The sequence below is a fragment of the Eucyclogobius newberryi genome, unplaced genomic scaffold, assembly GCF_026437365.1.
Source record: "Eucyclogobius newberryi isolate DKJ021-1_F unplaced genomic scaffold, fEucNew1.0.hap1 SCAF_2, whole genome shotgun sequence".
Taxonomy (NCBI): Eukaryota; Metazoa; Chordata; class Actinopteri; order Gobiiformes; family Gobiidae; genus Eucyclogobius; species Eucyclogobius newberryi.
In genome coordinates, this window is record NW_027315834.1 from 4,026,087 (window position 1) to 4,044,974 (window position 18,888).

Consider the following 18,888-nt stretch of genomic DNA (forward strand, 5'->3'; position numbering starts at 1 on the left):
AAGACAAACCTATTTTTGTTAGCGCCGCGGACTAATTGTATGCAGTGATGTGACAGTGACGCAATTTCGACCAATGAGCGTTGATTAAACCTTGAAAACCTTGCGCGCAGCTTGCTGTGATGCGGTTTGTATGTAAACAAGCATGGCCGCTGATCGTTGTGTTTCCTCGTCTTCACAGCGACATGAACCGGAATATCTGTGCTGTTTGCACATCCTCGACACTGATAATGAGCAGACTAAGGTCCTAACCGAACCAACATGGAATATATATCGGAGGATTGCGAAGGAATGGCTGGAACTCGGCGGAAAAGAAGCAAATGCCGTCGAAAAGTGGAAAGCATGTTGGACTGTGAACACGAGACACTCGGGGGATCAGTACCACAGTACTACAGTACTGCAGTACCACAGTTCTACAGTACCGCAGTACTGCAGTACCACAGTACTACAGTACTACAGAGTACTACAGTACTGCAGTACCACAGTACCACCCTCGTGTTACAAGAGATGCACCGAGAAGCGGCAACTATTTATGCCAGAGAGAGACATGTAAACCATCAGAAACCCGCACTAAATCAAGCAATGGTGAGTAGAAATAATCACCTTCACTCCTGTACAAGTAGTGTATAAAATGATAAATTATTCATCATTGAATTTATTCTTTGTGTCATCATTGTAGATTCCAGTAGTGATGAATATTCCGAATGTATTTTTCCCAAAAGACTTAAGATCTGCGAGTAGTGGAGTAGAAAAGCCCCAAGGACAAACAACATTTATTCCTGCAGTTTGTATCATATGAAATAAGAACTAGACAGCGATATCACAGTGGGACGAAAAGGACAGAAAGACAAACTTGTCCAGGCTGACCCTGAATCATTTGGTATGTAAAATATCATTCAAGAACATTTCATGAAATATAGCAGGCTTGTCAAAATGAATTTTCTGGTGAAATAAATAGATTAGCACTCACTAAAATTGTCATTTTTTGCAAGAAAACCCAGAAATGCTGCCGAAGTGAAACGGGATGAGTCAATATTACTCCACATTAGAGAAAGAGACTGCACCGCTATAGAAGTGCACTACCACTACAACTGCTATAAAAGCTACACTCTTATCAAAGACAATTGGGAAAATGAGGTAAAGATGAACATTTATGTTATTGTCATTATGATTTGCCACAGATTATCTCTGTTATACTTAATATAACAAGAATTATTAGAGTTACACCACATTGGAAAGTATGATTTTTTCCAACTCCATTCATTTCATGGCAGCCTAAGGTAAATTCAATTTTCCCTTTTTCTAAAACCATTTTAAATGTCTCTTTCAGCACCCGAAACCATCCGTACACCACAACATACAACATTTTCTGCAAAGATGTCATTACGAAACCGCTGATAGAAAGTGGTGAAATCATGAGAATGAACAAGCTTGGACTGTTCAAGAAAACTGTGAAAAAGCGAAAAAACGAGGATCTAGTGCAACATCTTATAGGTAAGAAGGTTTTCACAAAACCTTCCATTTTATACCCTGCTTAAACCCATACCAGGTAGAAGTTATTGAGAATGACACCAAGTGGTAGAAATGTCAATATAAATTCAAATGTGCATATTTTGTTTATACCAACAACTTTTCTTATGATAAAATGTTATTCTCATTAGAATTTGAAAGGACCAGCATCATACATTTTTTTTAGATTTTGAAAAAAATCTAAATATTCTTTGTCTGCTTTCAGAACAGATCAGTTGAAATGCCGTCTCTCTGTAGACTATCCACAGATCACCTTCCAACACCACAACAGCAGAATATGAGTGACATAGTTTATGTAGAAACACTTTCTACATCTGATGTTATTGAGATGATTTCTGCAGCATCAGAGACCGAAAAACTGTTTACGGCTGGTATCATTGTTCATAAAGCTCTAAAAGATCATCCTGTCATTCAAACCCTGTGGCCCCCGACCGCTGATTGTTTAACTGTTGACCGCTGCTCGGGCACAACCTTTGACAGAAAAGTGTATCATGTTGTTTGTCGTTATACGCCTATTCTTTTCTTTAGGGATTCAAATTGTAAGTACTGCAGATTGATAGAGGGGCCTAGTTTGAACACCCCTGAGGTTGAAATATTCACCCCCTTGATGTGTGTAAATATTGAATACCTGTGTAAATAGTGATTTTTCGCATTTTCCATTTATTCCCATTATCAAACCACTTGCCTTACAACCTTGATATTATTTGTACATATAGTCTGGAGACTTAACTATATGCCTAATAAAATATTTATTTGTAACTTAATTGGTTCTTGACTTATTATGTACTAAATATGACTCGAGGGTAAAACGTCCATTTCCCCGCATTTTAGTCAACTTCAAGATCAATTTTCTCATTAACTGCAGGGAATTGGTTTGTGGATTTTTTTGTGTGAATACTTTATGATATTACCTTTATGAAAATGTAAAAAGTGTCTATTCTCCAGCTCGGTGGAACGAAACTTGCTTTCTGGGGCTCCTACAGATCTCAGCCAATGGCCTAGCTCTCTTCTTGCAAATGAGCTCAATCAACCACCACCACCAACTACAGAAAACAATGATCTGCCATTGCGCACTGAGGAATCTCTCACTTCATTCTCCTCTGAACACAGGGCCCAGGATAAAGTGCATCCAAAGGATAGTATTTTAAATGATGGGAGTAAAAGGTCCAATCGTTCCTTCACCAGAGTTTCTGTTTGTTGGAAAGCTGAAGCTGAGCTGGCAGCTTTAGACGCTAGACAAAAACTGCTCACAGAAAAACTGCGGAAAGAAACAGTCTGAATTGATCAATGAAATAGCTGAGAAAATGTCCAAGCTTTGCCATAAGTAAAATATCAAGAGCCTCTGGAATGAATACTAAAGCCACTAAAGCGGCCACCGGCGCAACCACAGCTGAACGCCCATGCGACAGAATTCTTTCCTACATGTGAGCTCCAGTATCATTCATACAAAGCCGGAATGGATTAATTCATGATCTTGATTTGTTGACATTTGTACATGGTAATTTTCATGTCTCCTATTATTGTTTTTTGTAATTGTTGTAAGATTAAATAATTAACCATTTCTCTTTTTTTTTCCCCATTAAACACGTCACTGGAAAGCCTTGACCACTGACACTGACCTTTGTCAAAATTGTTTACAAGTAAATCTATACCTCCAGCTTCATGCCAAAGGTCAGACTTTACCTTGGAACCCTTTTTAAACACCCCATGGCTCGATGTGGTGATGTGTGCGGCCTGTCGCAACGATTGACCAATCAGAATCCTTCACCAGGTACCTTTAATTGACCCATTTGGGGGCCTATTTTTCCTAAAACGCGTGACTAAACTAAAGGAGTTTCTGACCCTTTGGAGCACAAACCACTGTATGGACTGAAGCTGACTCTCTGTAATTTTGTATTTTTGTGTCTGATTTATTGTGATTAGAAGTAGAAACAATCTCTGCACAGAGGAAAAACACATTTTAAATGATACATAGATGTTCTTGTTAAATACAAATCAGAGTAAAGCTGGTGTTGGAGGATGGTCTGATACACTAGTTTGAGCATTTTTTGGCTTAAAGTCACTTAAATATATAGATGTACTATTAATATGTTGGTTAGTTCTAGGATATTTGTGGGTTTGGAGAACAAACTGACTTATTTCCAGAATGATTGATTTAACTTGAAATAAGTGGGTGACAGCTTTCTTTTAAGGCCGTGGTTGCAGAGCCGCGGCGCGGTCAAATGGCCCAGCAGTTTCAGGAGCCGCGGCACAAAATAACATGGCAGTTTCGGCCGCGGCTCTGTAGACACTCCCTTTTTTTAAAGTACAACATATCTAGCAGCTTGAGAGCTCCTTTTATCACATGTGGACAAAATTGAATAAAAAAAGTAGACTGAATAAATCACCAGCTGTCCACAGGGGTGATGTTTTGTCAGGGGCCCAAGTATATATATATGCCCTCCACTAAAGTAATACATAAATGAACATGTGAAAGTGAATAGTTTATAAAGTATTCAAGAAATGTGTGCATCTCTTATTGCAGTTGTCACATCTTGTTGGTAATTTGGAGGAACTTCTACATGAACTTCATTTTAATATCAAAGATGTGACTAACTTAACTCCCGATGACGTGGACGCACAGTCAAACTTGAAAATTCATTTACATGTGTGAAAACAGAATCAGAAAACTTTTTATTGCCATTGTCAGTGAACAAAAATCAGACTAGGAACTTGCATTGGTGAGTGAATGTTTGACAAAGGCTAAAAGTACTTGATAAACTCTCATATTTTAGCCAGAATACTTTTATTAAAAATGTACAATGAATATTCAGAAACATTTATTTGCCAAACTCGATCCTAATCATTAATTGGAACCATTTTGGATTAGTTTGGGGTGAATGGGGTGTGGCCTCGAGTGGACGTACTCTCAGTCAAACATATTCCTAATTTGGACAAATATAACCAAAACCAGCAAAATTACATGTAACCATAACAACATACTGCAAACACAGCTCTTAAGGCAAACTAAAGTAAAGCATGATTTAGTTACAAGTTTAGATCACACAGTAAACGTTAAGTCAGTTTAAAAGTGAAATACAGTCATTAAGAACTTAATCCTGAGAAAGTTTCCATCCAGCAGAACAAGAGGATTTGTTACAGTGGATGATTCCACTTCTCCACAGGGGTCAGGTCCTTGGACCCATTTGGTGTCCTCTGTTCTTTATCAGAGGTGTTGACCCAAAGGGGGGGAGGGGGGTGTGGTGAAGACAGTGTTGTTGGTCCATGGGGGATGGGGAACATTCTTCTACCCATCCAACATTTTGCTTTGCTTTCTGCAACAGTGTCTTGAATGATGAAAAGGTCATGTCTTTTAAAGGGTCTCTTTGGACACATATGTCCTACAGCGGCCATTTTGTTCAGAAAGAGAATCCCTCTTTGAACAGAAATGGAAGTTTAAGGTTCAATATACCTGTCGTATACAATAGTGTCTTGAAGCCATGGGGCAGGAGAAGTCTGACCATTCTGATGCTAATCAGGTACAAAGTGATGAGGGAGCTAAAGTCAGCTAACAAAAGGGTTTGATAGCCCTTTACAGTTAGGATACAATGGAGCGTAAGCTCAAGTGAAACTGTAAACACCCTTCATCAGTAGGTTCCGCCTGGTGGGCAGGGCGTACTCAGAGTAGAATAGATATCTGCATTCTCAAACTAGATCCTCAAATTGAGAATGACTCTTGGATGAGTCGAAACGTCTTTTTTTCTAAAAAAAAAAAAAAAAAAGTGTCCAGGTGACGAGCTCATTCAACGTAAAACATGAACATTAGCAGGTGTTTGATATGAAAACATATACATCTGATAAAACTAAGGCTTTTCAACAGTGTGGACTCTCATGTGTCTTATTAAGGTGCTTGACTCTGAAAATGCCTTCTCACAAACATCACAGCTGTAAGGTTTCTCTCCAGTGTGGACTCTCATGTGTGATTTTAAGCTGCTTAAGTCTGAAAATGCCTTCTCACAAACATTACAACTGTAAGGTTTCTCTCTAGTGTGAACTCTCATGTGTTTTGTTAAGCTGCTTGACTCTGAAAATACCTTTTCACAAACATCACAACTGTAAGGTTTCTCGCCAGTGTGAACTCTCATGTGTTTTATTAAGTTGCTTGACTCTGAAAATGCCTTCTCACAAACATCACAACTGTAAGGTTTCTCTCCAGTGTGGACTCTCATGTGCGATTTTAAGTTGCTTGAGTTTGAAAATGCCTTCTCACAAACATCACACCTGCAAGGTTTCTCTCCAGTGTGGACTCTCATGTGTGATATTAAGCTGCCTGAGTTTGAAAATGCCTTCTTACAAACATCACAGCTGTAAGGTTTCTCTCCAGTGTGGATTCTAGTGTGTTTCTTGAGAGCACCTGCTTGAGAAAAACGGTTTCCACACTGGTCACACTCGTATGGCTTTTCTCCTGTATGAGTTCTGTAATGTTTGGAGAGGTCATTTAATGTCCCAAAAGCATTTTCACATTGGTCACACTTAATAGGCTTCTCTCCAGTGTGGATTCTCGTGTGTGATATTAAGCTGCTTAATCTTGAAAATGCCTTCTCACAAACATCACAGCTGTAAGGTTTCTCTCCAGTGTGGATTCTCATGTGTGATGTTAAGCTGCTTAAGTCTGAAAACACCTTCTCACAAACATCACACCTGTAAGGTTTTTCTCCAGTGTGGATTCTGGAGTGGGTCTTGAGAGCACCTGTATGAGAAAAACTTTTCCCACACTGGTCACACTCGTATGGCTTTTCTCCTGTGTGAGTTCTGTAGTGTTTCTTGAGTGCAGAAGCAAAGCTCCATGTCTTTCCACACTGGTCACAGGTGAAACCCATTCTTCTGATGGACTTTTAAATCTGCCATGAACACAGAAAAAGAAGGGGTAAAGTAATAATAGTTATCACCGTTGAGAGTGGTGTTGTTATGGAAAAAATAAGAGTAATTTTCACAAGCTTCAGTGAGTTGAATGAACAGGACTTTACTGTTTCTATAAGAATGTGGACAGTGTAACAGGCTCTGGCTTTGGGTGAGGACCGACAGTATCAAACCAGTCTGACCCAGAGCTCTATCATTTAAACATGTTTACATTCAACGTTTTGGCAAAAAGATGTTGCAACATCAATGAACATACAGTGAAACAATTAAATGTGTTTGTGTGAATGTGTGTGAAGTGGGAGAGTCGTGTTTGATCCTTTGTATTTTACAATCCGAGTACTTTTTTTTCCCAAAGGATTTTTTGGCTTGTAGGCTTTGACGGGACAGTGCAGCGTGAAATGGGTATGAGACTGGGGAACGACATGCAGCAAACAGGTGAAAGCAGGACTCAAACTCATGAGGCCGCAGCCCGCTCCACACGGCATCTCTCAATTCTAGGGGTTTGAGAGACTCGACTAAAACAAAAGCACATTGTTTTCTTCTTCAAGAGACACACAACAAAAACACTCATGAAAAATGTTGGGGAGACAAAATATGTTTTAGTCATGGCACAAATTGGTCAGCAGGGGTCCCAATGATCCTACACAATATTCCTGGGAAAGTAATTGGCTCTAAAAATGGTAGTTTGGGTCAGATCACTAAAAGGGCAACAGTTCACAACAGAGATAACTTCAACCGTCTTGTGACAGGCAAGTGACTAATGTCTGAACAAGCAAACAGAAACATTCAGCAAAAACATTTGGGATCTTTAAAGATCCAGTATCATGCATTTTTTCCTGTTTCCTAGTCTATTTAATCATAATAAGTGTTGTGCAACACCCATAACACAATAGTAATGAAATACCACCCATATCTTGGACCCCGCTCACAAACATGGAAATGCAGACGGCTTAGTTTGAGGTTCGCCCCCACCCTCGCCAAGGGCGATCCGCCTCCCCCGCCCACCCCATGACGTAGTCTCAGCAAGAGCCTGTGTGCCCCGCCCACCAGGTGAGAAAGTGGGGGTGTTAACAGAGGCCGGTACACAGTGCATGACACAGCGGCACACAGGAATGCCAAGTTATCAAAGAATAAAAGCAATAATCCCATTTCAAGCACTTGCACAGTCTTCATAACAAATGAAAAACATCACAAAACAATGTAGGGTTAGGCCTGTGGGTAGGCCCCGTCCGTCTGCACATCCGAGGAAAGGGAGAGACATTGTTCTCTAGCTAAAGACTGCAGGAATCAATCAAAAAACACTTTGGGCACATACATGGAGGCACCAATAGCACTGTAAGAAGGTTAGGGTTAGGAGGTTGGGAGGTCATCTGGTGTAGTACCTCTGGACTTGTGGAAGACGGCCCAGAGCTCGGCAATGTCTGTGTCGAGGACAATGACCTTCTGCAGCTCCAACGGAAGAGTCTTGGTCAGGACCAGCTTCATCAGACCATAGATCCCAGAGTAGTGTTTGTTTGGGATCCACAAGACCTCGGACTGAAACAGAGAACAAGACCAGGACTGAGACCAGGACTGAGACCAGGACTGAGACCAGGACTGAGACCAGGACTGAGACCAGGACTGAGACCAGGACTGAGACCAGGACTGAGACCAGGACTGAGACTAGGGTCAGGACACAGTGCAAAAAATAATACTAAAACCAACTAGACACTTAGAGCTAACTCACTTTGCACCTGTAACTGACAAAACTGTCCAGGAGATCATCACCAGTCTGAGTTCATCTACATGCTGGCTCCATGTGTGACCCTCCAGAATTCTAAAGTCTGTGCTGAACATTTTGTTAGCACCACTCACTCATGTAGTTAACATGTCGCTTCAATCTGGATCCTTACCAATATCTTTGAAAACTGCGGTCATAAAGCCTCTCCTAAAGAAGAGCAGTCTTGATGCTGCTGTACCGAGTAATTACCGGGCCATCTCTAATCTGACATTTTGGGGCAAAGTCCTTGAAAAGGTTGTTTACAACTCAGATTTTCTCTCAATAAGGAACTGGGTGGGCATCACTGGCACTGCCCTAAACTGGTTAAGGTCCTATCTGGAAGACAAGGAAGTACTTTGTGTCTCAGACCACATGCCCCTGACTTGTGGGGTGCCCGAACAATCAGTCCTGGGACCCCTTCTGTTCAACCTCTACATGCTGCCGTTAGGTCAGTTGATACACAGTGAAAATGTGTCCTATCAAAATGATGCAGACGAGTCAGATCTATGTTTCACGGTCGACAGGTGAATATGGACCAGTGGATTCCCTCGGTCACTGCATCCAACAGATCAGTGTGTGGATGCAAAACAACTTTCTACAGCTGAAATCAGACAAGAGTTAAATCATTGTCTTTGGCCACAGAAACAAAGAGAAAGTGTTAGCGGTCACCTCCAGAGTCTCTCTCTAAAACCCACAAACCAAATTAGAAATCTGGAGGTAAAAATGGACTCAGACTTGAACATTAACAGCCACATCAAATCAATAATATCACCATCTAAAAACAATGCCAAAATCAAAAATATACTGTGTTAACCAGATTTGGAGAGACTTATCCATGCGATTGTCTCCAGTAGATTAGACTGTAACGGCCACCTGCTGGTGCCAAGGTCAGGACTAAACATGGGCCGGCCTCCTGCTGGTGCCAGAGTCAGCACTAAACATGGACCGGCCTCCTGCTGGTGCTAGAGTCGGGACTAAACATGGGCCGGCCTCCTGCTGGTGCCAGAGTCGGGACTAAACATGGGCCGGCCTCCTGCTGGTGCCAGAGTCAGCACTAAACATGGACCGGCCTCCTGCTGGTGCCAGAGTCAGGACTAAACATGGGGAATCTGTATTTAAGTTTTATGTAGTTAAAATCTGGAACATTCTTCCTGAAGATGTGAGACAGGTTCTACTCTGACAATGTTCAAATCTAAGCTAAAAACAGTTTTGTTTAGCTGTACATATGACTGAAATCATTTTTCTTTGCACTCTTCTCTTTAATTCTTAAACTGTTTTATGTCATTTCTTTGTGATTTGAATGCATTTTTCCTGTTGTGAAGCACTTTGAATTGCCTTGTGTATGAAATGTGCTCTACAAATAAACTCGCCTTTAAATGTGGCGAGCATAGGAGGGTCCTGGCTAGATTCACATCTATGCTGGACCATGAGTGTCACTCCCTGCAGGACACTCTGTCCGCTCTGGAGAGCGGCTTCAGTAAGAGACTGATCCACCCTCGCTGTGTGAAGGAAAGGTTTCGTAGGTCTTTCCTTCCTGCTGCTGTCAGACTTTATAACAAACACTGTTAGTACTGAACACTCGCAATACTGACCTAACCATGCGCAATTCTGTCATATGTGCAATTGCTGTGAAATTCATGTGCAGTCTATGTGCTGTCGTGACACATATTCATGTGCAATTACTGTCGTGATCACATGCAATGGTATTTATGTATTTATTTATTTGTCTATGGGAGTTTTTATTTGTTTATAGGAGATCTTCTACTGAAAGTGTTTTTCAGACTTCCTATAAGTGATCTGTTCTTCTGTATCTACCTCTGTATCTACCTGCGTTGCACCAATAAAATTTCCCCATGTGGGACAATAAAGGAATATCTTATCTTATAAACTATTTATTGTGTTCAGAAGCTGTCGATATTGTTCACAAGCTCCACCCACTTTTTCTCCTGTTGATCCATATCAAAGAAAGAATGGAAATTTGACTCAAACCTTCTAAAACGTGACTTTTTTGTCAATATGTAAAAAGAACAATTGGGGATGTAATTAACGATGACTCATCAAATGATATAAATAAAAGGCCAATAGTTTTATTTATTGAATATTTGCACTACTTAAAAAAAACAGACCTTTAATATGAGAGTTTAATCAAATGTAAAGAAATTGTGTCATGGGCTTAATCTCAGTGAAGATACTTTCACTTTGGTTTATCTCACTTAATTGTATTCTATCTCATGATTTATTGTTTTAATTCAACAGTTACTTGGTTATCTCTCGATGCTGAGGGTGTTAGTTTGTTTGGTTACTTTTCAGTGTATTTCATAAGGAACTATGCTTTTTATTTTCATGTCTGAAGCACATGAAAGAAAGGAGTGAAAAACAACCTGGAACTGAACCTCTGGAGACAATCAACTCAAATACAACTCTTCTCACCTCTTTGACTACATATGATTTACTTTTACTTTCATTACTAATCCGTATTAGTACTTCTTGTACGTTCTTGTATCTTTCATAATCAGTATTAAATGTGTAAAATAATAGTAGAAACACACTCTCAGTAATTCACTTCACATCCAGCCGAGCCGATAAGAGTTTTCATTTGATTTGAGTTGATGTTTTAGGTTTGTAGCGTTAGCCGACTAGCTAACGTCACAAACAAGTTAAAACGTTGGCCTAAACGCTGGAAGTGAATGAAACACATTCCTGTACAAATATAATGTCATTCTCCACTTACCTTTGGCTGTGTTGAGTTGGAGCCGTTGGAGACGAACTTAAATGTCTTTTATTGAGAGGATTAAACAGAAGTCAGCAACAGCGAAAACAGCGTCTATCTTACATCAAAGTGTAGATCCTTCTGACGTCATCAAGCAGCGACAAGTTGCAACACAAAACAGTGACGCCTCCTAGTGGAGCACATAGTAATCATCAGATTAAATCACATAAAGCTGTACGGTGGAAGCACCGAACGTCAAAGAAGGAGAGGAAGATGAAGAAGAGTCTCCCTGGAATAAAGCCGGTTGTTGTCTGAAACAACAACAACTATTCTAGTCACAAAGACATATCATGACCTCATGGGCTTTGTAACACCAAAGCAATGGAAGGAGTACTTTTACGGACTACGACAGTCTGAGGAACGAACGAACGAACGAACGAACGAACGAACACACACACACACACACACACACACACACACACACACACACACACACACACACACACACACACACACACACCACTTTGTGGTTCTGCCTGACCCCCAGTTACAACCAGAAAGACACCACATTACATTAATTACTCTATTACATTTATCTGCCACTTTCCCAATGTGTCCTCTCCATGTCATCTTTTCATCAAGGTGGACCCCAAACATTTGAATGATGCAACACTTTCCAGTGCTTTGTCCTACAGCTGCAGGCCGACATTTACCATCTTCCTCTTTTTCCCCAAAATTTCCTCCACAGAAATGTTCAAACTCCACTGGCTTCCCCATTCCATAATACTAGTCAATGCCCTTTGCACCTTATTCAAACTAATTTGACATTCCTCCCTCTCTTCCACACAGCCCCATCATCCACTAACAGAGACATCCCAGACCCCGCCCCTACATTTAGAACAATATCATTGACCATCACATTAAACAGAACTGGACTCATTACACTCCCTTGGGGCGTGCCATTATCAATACTCACTACTTGAGATAAAGACCGTGGTGTTCAAGTACTCTGACTTGAACACCACGGTCTTGTAAAAATGCCCTGATCCAATTTAAAGTGCCTCGAATGCCTGCATCATACAGTTTAATGATCAGCCCCTCCCTCCACAGCATGTCATAGGCCTTCTCAATATCCAAGAACACAGCAACAAGAACCTCTTTACATGCATGTGATTTTATAATGTCACAGTCTAGAGATAATACTGACTCCATGGGGCTCCTCCCCTTCCTAAAGCCGTTGATGAAACCAGTTCTCCTTCAACGACTCCATCATTTTCTAACAGCGGAACAGATCTCAAGTGTTTAATCCCTGACATTCGTCTTACAGCTGACCAAATTTCATGAACAGAGGTTTCCGCACCCAGCTTACCACAGTATTTCCTCCAACATGCTTTCTTTGCACTCTTAATAATAACTCTCCTTGCAACAGCTCTTAGCCTCTTATATTCTACTGCATTATGCTCAATTGGCTGCCTCCTTAGTCTCTTATATGCTTTATTCCTCTTCCTAATTGCCTCGCTACACTCTTTGTTCCACCATGGCACACATACCTTTTGTTTTGGGCCTTTTTTTTCTGGAATATATAACTGAACATTACACGCAATAATTTCACACAAACCGTTATTTCACTCATCTACTGCACCTTCATTAACCTTATCTAGGTCTTTGCAACAAGCTTCTGCAAATTCATCCCATTTAGCTCGACTAAACTCCGTCACATCCGGTGAGAAAATCCAACAAATAGAAACAATCTCTGCACAGAGGAAAAACACATTTTAAATTATACCTAGATTTTCTTTGTTAAATACAAATCAAAGTAAAGCTGGTGTTGGAGGATGGTCTGATTGGCACTAGTTTGAGCATTTTGTTGGCTTCTGTCACTGAAATATATCAATGTACTATTAATATGTTGATTAGTTTTAGGATATTTGTGGGTTTTGAGAACAAACTGACTTCTTTCCAGAATGATTGATTTAACTGGAAATAAGTGGGTGACAGCTTTCTTTTAAAGTATAACATATCTAGCAGCTTGAGAGCTCAAAATGTAATAAAGTAGACTGAATAAATCAGCAGCTGTCCACAGGGGTGACGTTTTGTATATAAGTATAAGTTAAGTATATATATGTCTACCACTAAAGTAATACATACATGAACATGTGAAAGTTAATACATTAAAGCTCTTAGTTTATAAAGTATTCGAGAAATGTGTGCATCTCTTATTGCAGTTGTCACATCTTGTTGGGAATTTGGAGGAGCTTGTACATGAACTTCATTTTAATATCAAAGATGTGACTAACTTAACTCCTGATGACGTGGACGCACAGTCAAACTTGAAAACCATTTACATGTGTGAAAACAGAATCAGAAAACCTTGTATTGTCAGTGAACAAAAATCACAGACTAGGAACTTGTATTGGTGAGTGAATGTTTGACAAAGCCTCAAAGTTATTGAAAAAACTAGACAAAATATATTTTATTAAAAATCACAATGAAAATTCAGAAAAATTAAATTGCCAAACCCGATCCTAATCATTAATTGGAACTATTTTGGATTTGTTTGGGGTGAATGGGGTGTGGCCTCGAGTGGACGTACTCTCAGTCAAACATATTCCTAATTTGGACAAATATAACTTAAACCAGCAAAATGACATGTAACCATAACAACATACTGCAACAATGTCAATGAACACACATCATTAGCAGGTCATGAGGAAGTACATTAAATATGACAAACACATTTCAAACACAGTTCTTAAGGCAAACTAAACTAAAGCATGATTTATTTACAAGTTTAGATCACACAGTAAACGTTAAGTCACTTTAAATGTGAAATACAGTCATTAAGGACTTAATCCTGAGAAAGTTTCCATCCAGCAGAACAAGAGGATTTGTTACAGTGGACGATTCCACTTCTCCACAGGGGTCAGGTCCTTGGACCCATTTGGTGTCCTCTGTGTTCTTTATCAGAGGTGTTGACCCAAAGGGGGGGAGGGGGGTGTGGTGAAGACAGTGTTGTTGGTACATGGGGGATGGGGAACATTCTTCCACCCATCCAACATTTTGCTTTGCTTTCTGCAATAGTGTCTTGAATGATGAAAAGGTCATGTCTTTTAAAGGTCTCTTTGGACACATATGTCCTACAGCGGCCATTTTGTTCAGAAAGAGAATCCCTCTTTGAACAGAAATGGAAGTTTAAGGTTCAACATACCTGTCGTATACAATAGTGTCTTGAAGCCATGGGGCAGGAGAAGCCCTGGCCATTCTGATGCTAATTAGGTACACAGTGATGAGGGAGCTAAAGTCAGCTAACAAAAGGGTTTGATAGCCCTTTACAGTTAGGATACAAAGGAGAGTGATCTCAAGTGAAACAGTAAACACAAGAGTCTGATAAGGCTAAGGCTTTTCAACAGTGTGGTTTCTCATGTGTGATATTAAGCTGCTTTAGTGTGAAAATGCCTTCTCACAAACATCGCAGCTGTAAGGTTTCTCTCCTGTGTGGACTCTCATGTGTGATATTAAGTTTCTTGACCGGGAAAATGCCTTCTCGCAAACATCACAACTGTAAGGCTTCTCTCCAGTGTGGATTCTCATATGTGATATTAAGCTGCTTGAGTCTGAAAAGGCCTTCTTACAAACATCACAGCTGTAAGGTTTCTCTCCAGTGTGGATTCTCATGTGTGATATTAAGCTGCTTGAGTCTGAAAATGCCTTTTCACAAACCTCACAGCTGTAAGGTTTCGCTCCAGTGTGGATTCTCATGTGTCTTTTGAGAGCACCTGCTGTAGAAAAACTGTTTCCACACTGGTCACACTTATATGGTTTTTCTCCTGTGTGGGTTCGGTAGTGAATAAAAAAATCATTTGATGTTCTAAAAGCATTTTCACACTGGTCACACTTAAAAGGTTTCTCTCCAGTGTGGATTCTGGTGTGTCTTATTAAGCTGCTTGATCTAGAAAATGCCTTCTCACAAAAATTACAGCTGTAAGGCTTCTCTCCTGTGTGGATTCTCATGTGTGATATTAAGTGGCTTGAGTTTGAAAATACCTTCTCACAAACATCACAGCTGTAAGGTTTCTCTCCAGTGTGAACTCTCGTGTGTCTTATTAAGTGGCTTGATTTTGAAAATGCCTTCTCACAAACATCACAGCTGTAAGGTTTCTCTCCAGTGTGGACTCTCATGTGTGATATTAAGCTGCTTGAGTCTGAAAAAGCCTTCTCACAAACATCGCAGCTGTAAGGTTTCTCTCCAGTGTGGATTCTGGTGTGGGTTTTGAGCGCATCTGCTGTAGAAAAACTGTTTCCACACTGGTCACACTCGTATGGTTGTTCTCCTGTGTGAGTTCGGTAGTGGAGCGAGAGCTTATGTGATGTTCTAAAAGCCTTTTCACACTGGTCACACTTAAAAGGTTTCTCTCCAGTGTGGATTCTGGAGTGGGCCTTGAGTGCAGAAGCAGACCTCAATGTCTTTCCACACTGGTCACAGGTGAACCCCATTCTTCTGATGGACTTTTAGATCTGCCATGAACACATGAAAAAAATACATTAAATAATAATAGTGTTAAATAAAGAACTTATACTTTTGTCAGTTCCTTATAACCGTTAAGAGTGGTACTGTTACAGAAAAGTCATTTTCAGTAACAGTAATAGTAAGTTTCAGTGAGTTATGAAATGAAGTGGACTTTGCGGTTTCTATAAGAATGTGGACAGTGTAACAGACTCTGGGTTTGGGTGAGGACTGCCAGTATCAAACCAGTCTGACCCAGAGCTCTGTCATTTAAACATGTTTACATTCAACATTTTGGCAAAGGATTTGGCAAAAAGATGTTGCAACCTCTGTTTACTGTGGCAAACAGAACACGCCAGTTTTTACTGCAGCTTACAATAATTTCAGAAATTAGAAAAATATCTTTTAGTTCTACATACAATTAGGTTGTACATGTTCAACTTTTCTCTGTAAATCTCTTTTTGAACCTGGAGCTTTGACTTGCGCCATTTCCGTTCGGCCCGGCGGCACTCCCTTTTCTGTGCCCTGACCCCATCATCATTTCTCCATGACGCCTTCAGCTTATTTTTGAAACATTTTAGCCTTCATAGGGGCATTGGTGTCCAGAACATTCAAAACGCTAGATGTAACGGAGTTCAACAAATCATTCACATTAGAACATGAGACATTTTCCAAGTGGATCATTTCCATAAACAGTGCACCTGTGCCATCATTTATGTGTCTCCTCTGACCAGCTGCAGGACCGGCCGGTGGTTTGGGAAAAACATGGCATAGAAATGTCATAGACACAGAAATGATCAGATAGAGCAGCATCGACCACATTGACATTTGAAATATATTTAACCCTGTAGCAATTATGAGATCTAGAGTGTTCTCTCTGCTGTGGGTGGGGCCACTTTGCTGTGGGTGGGACCACTCACATGCCGAGTACGACAGCATCTAGCTATTTAGCGTTTCTTTCACAAATATTATCAACTTGGAGAAAATGTGTTTTCTGCTGTAAATATGTCTCTAGACTGTTTAATTTGCCGAAAGAGGCAACTACTCGTCGTGTCTCCAGTTGCAGATTTGATGACGGTCACTAAGCACTCGCCTCGGCTCCGGCTGCACATTTGATGACGGTCCCTAAGTACTTGTCACGGCTCGGGCTGCACATTTGATGACGGTCCCCAAGTACTCGTCTCCAGCTGCACAGTTGGATCAGTGTAATTTGATTTTCAACAGTTACTTCGTTATCTCTCAATGCTGGGGGTGTGACTTTTTTGGGGGTTAATTTTCTGTGTATTTCATAAGGAACTATGCTTTTTCTTTTCATCTCTGAAGCACATGAAAGAAAGGAGTGAAAAACAACCTGGAACTGAACCTCTGGAGACAATCAACTCAACTACAACTCTTCTCTCCTCTTTGACTATATTTTGTTTTACTTTTACTTTCATTATTAATCCGTATTAGTACTTCTTGTACATCTGTTAACCATCTATTGCCGACTTTCACAAGAATGGATGTATTCATTGAAATGATCATTAAAAAAACACAAAAACAAAACTTCCTCCTCAACTTCCGGCAGTTTTCCGAATCTATTGCTGCCGGAACAACGGTAAAAACGTGTATATCTTTCATAAAACGCAATACATATGTAAAGTGATACATAGCATATCTGTCACTTGCCCCCCGGGGGGGGGCAACTCTATAGCTTTTATATAGTGCCCATGCTCATACACAGGTTTGAAAAACCACCCCTAATCACTGACCTCCTTATCCCTGAAAAAGTACCCCTTTTTACTGACCACGCCAAAAAAAGTACCCCTTTTCACTGACCACAACCAAAAAGTACCCCTTTTCATTGACAAGGCCTGAAAATATACCCTTTTTCACTTTAAAAGTTAGAAAAGTTGGATGGATTATCTTAACAGTCAAAATTTTACCTTTCTCTTGCATCATTGATCTGTTTCCTGTTGATATGCCCATCAGCCAATCAGAGACAAGGATATCTCCAAGCAAGTGCTCAGTGCTTCCATATTCTCAATAATGTATGAAATGTATTTCTGAAGCGTGTTTTAGGCTCACAGATTCATTAAAAAAAACGCAGTAAAAGTTCACTCAGAGGCTTCATTACATGCCCCTCATGGAAGGCGCATGTAATGCGCATGCTCCTGAGCCCGGCTGTGTGTGGACAAGTTTCACTATCTTCTTCCTTATAATTGTGTATGTAGAATCTGGACGATTTCCAAGTTAAAACGTTTCGCAAATCTGGATTTTCAATCAAAGCAAGAGGTTATAACTAAAGAAAGACCTACACCAGAGTTGAACGGGTTGCTTTAAACCAGTGGTCCCCAAACTACGGCCCGCACTGCGCTGGGCCTTATCCTTATCCGGCCCGCGCTGCGCTGGGCCTTATCCTTATCCGGCCCGCGCTGCGCTGGGCCATATCCTTATCCGGCCCGCGCTGCGCTGGGCCATATCCTTATCCGGCCCGCGCTGCGCTGGGCCATATCCTTATCCGGCCCGCGCTGCGCTGGGCCATATCCTTATCCGGCCCGCGCTGCGCTGGGCCATATCCTTATCCGGCCCGCGCTGCGCTGGGCCATATCCTTATCCGGCCCGCGCTGCGCTGGGCCATATCCTTATCCGGCCCGCGCTGCGCTGGGCCCTATCCTTATCCGGCCCGCGCTGCGCTGGGCCCTATCCTTATCCGGCCCGCGCTGCGCTGGGCCCTATCCTTATCCGGCCCGCGCTGCGCTGGGCCCTATCCTTATCCGGCCCGCGCTGCGCTGGGCCCTATCCTTATCCGGCCCGCGCTGCGCTGGGCCCTATCCTTATCCGGCCCGCGCTGCGCTGGGCCCTATCCTTATCCGGCCCGCGCTGCGCTGGGCCTTATCCTTATCCGGCCCGCGCTGCGCTGGGCCTTATCCGGCCCCTGCTGCGTTGGGCCTTATCCGGCCCCTGGGCCTTTCAAACCTGCCCGCCAAGCTTGTCCAAGTTATATTAAAAAATAATTTGGAAAAAAAAAATAAAAATTTAAGCAAATGTCGGAGTCAAACTCATGATACTGTGGCTGGCCGTTCACTTTACCTTTCGCCTGTAATGCCCACATTTCCCCAAGAGATGGCACTGTTCCGTCTAAGCTGCGCACTGCTCGCACATGAGATCTATGGTGCGAAGAAATAAAATTTACCACAAACGGCCACCGGGGCCAATCAAGCAGGACGCGCAAGTGTTTGACACACTGTAGAAGACTCTTGTGGACAGTAGAAGCACTGTCCAGGGGACACGTTGTGTTCTCTACATTTTTAGTTTCAAAACGCTGTGTGTTTTATTACAATCAGAATCATATTCACTGAGAAATTAGTCTTATTAGTCCCGAGGCGCAGCGCGGGGTGCGGGCACGTTCAATAGACAACTGGTGTGTCACTATTGTGTAAATGAGACTTTCTTGTCCAGACCTGACTCACGAGTCAAAGACACATGTGCATCATTATCTGTATCATA

General features: G+C 41.4%; 1 protein-coding gene across 1 annotated transcript in view; it reads right to left on the reverse strand.

The window, feature by feature from the left end:
• Positions 1 to 5,256: 5,256 nt before the first annotated feature.
• LOC140366886 (uncharacterized) overlaps positions 5,257 to 18,888 on the reverse strand; it is a 28,578-nt gene continuing 14,946 nt past the window's right edge. The window contains 7 exon segments of the mRNA XM_072453086.1: positions 5,257 to 6,398; positions 7,174 to 7,190; positions 7,809 to 7,962; positions 10,917 to 10,961; positions 12,210 to 12,222; positions 14,296 to 15,404; positions 15,684 to 15,735. Of these exon segments, the coding sequence (XP_072309187.1) occupies positions 5,370 to 6,398; positions 7,174 to 7,190; positions 7,809 to 7,962; positions 10,917 to 10,961; positions 12,210 to 12,222; positions 14,296 to 15,404; positions 15,684 to 15,735 (2,419 nt within the window). The 3' untranslated portion in view covers positions 5,257 to 5,369.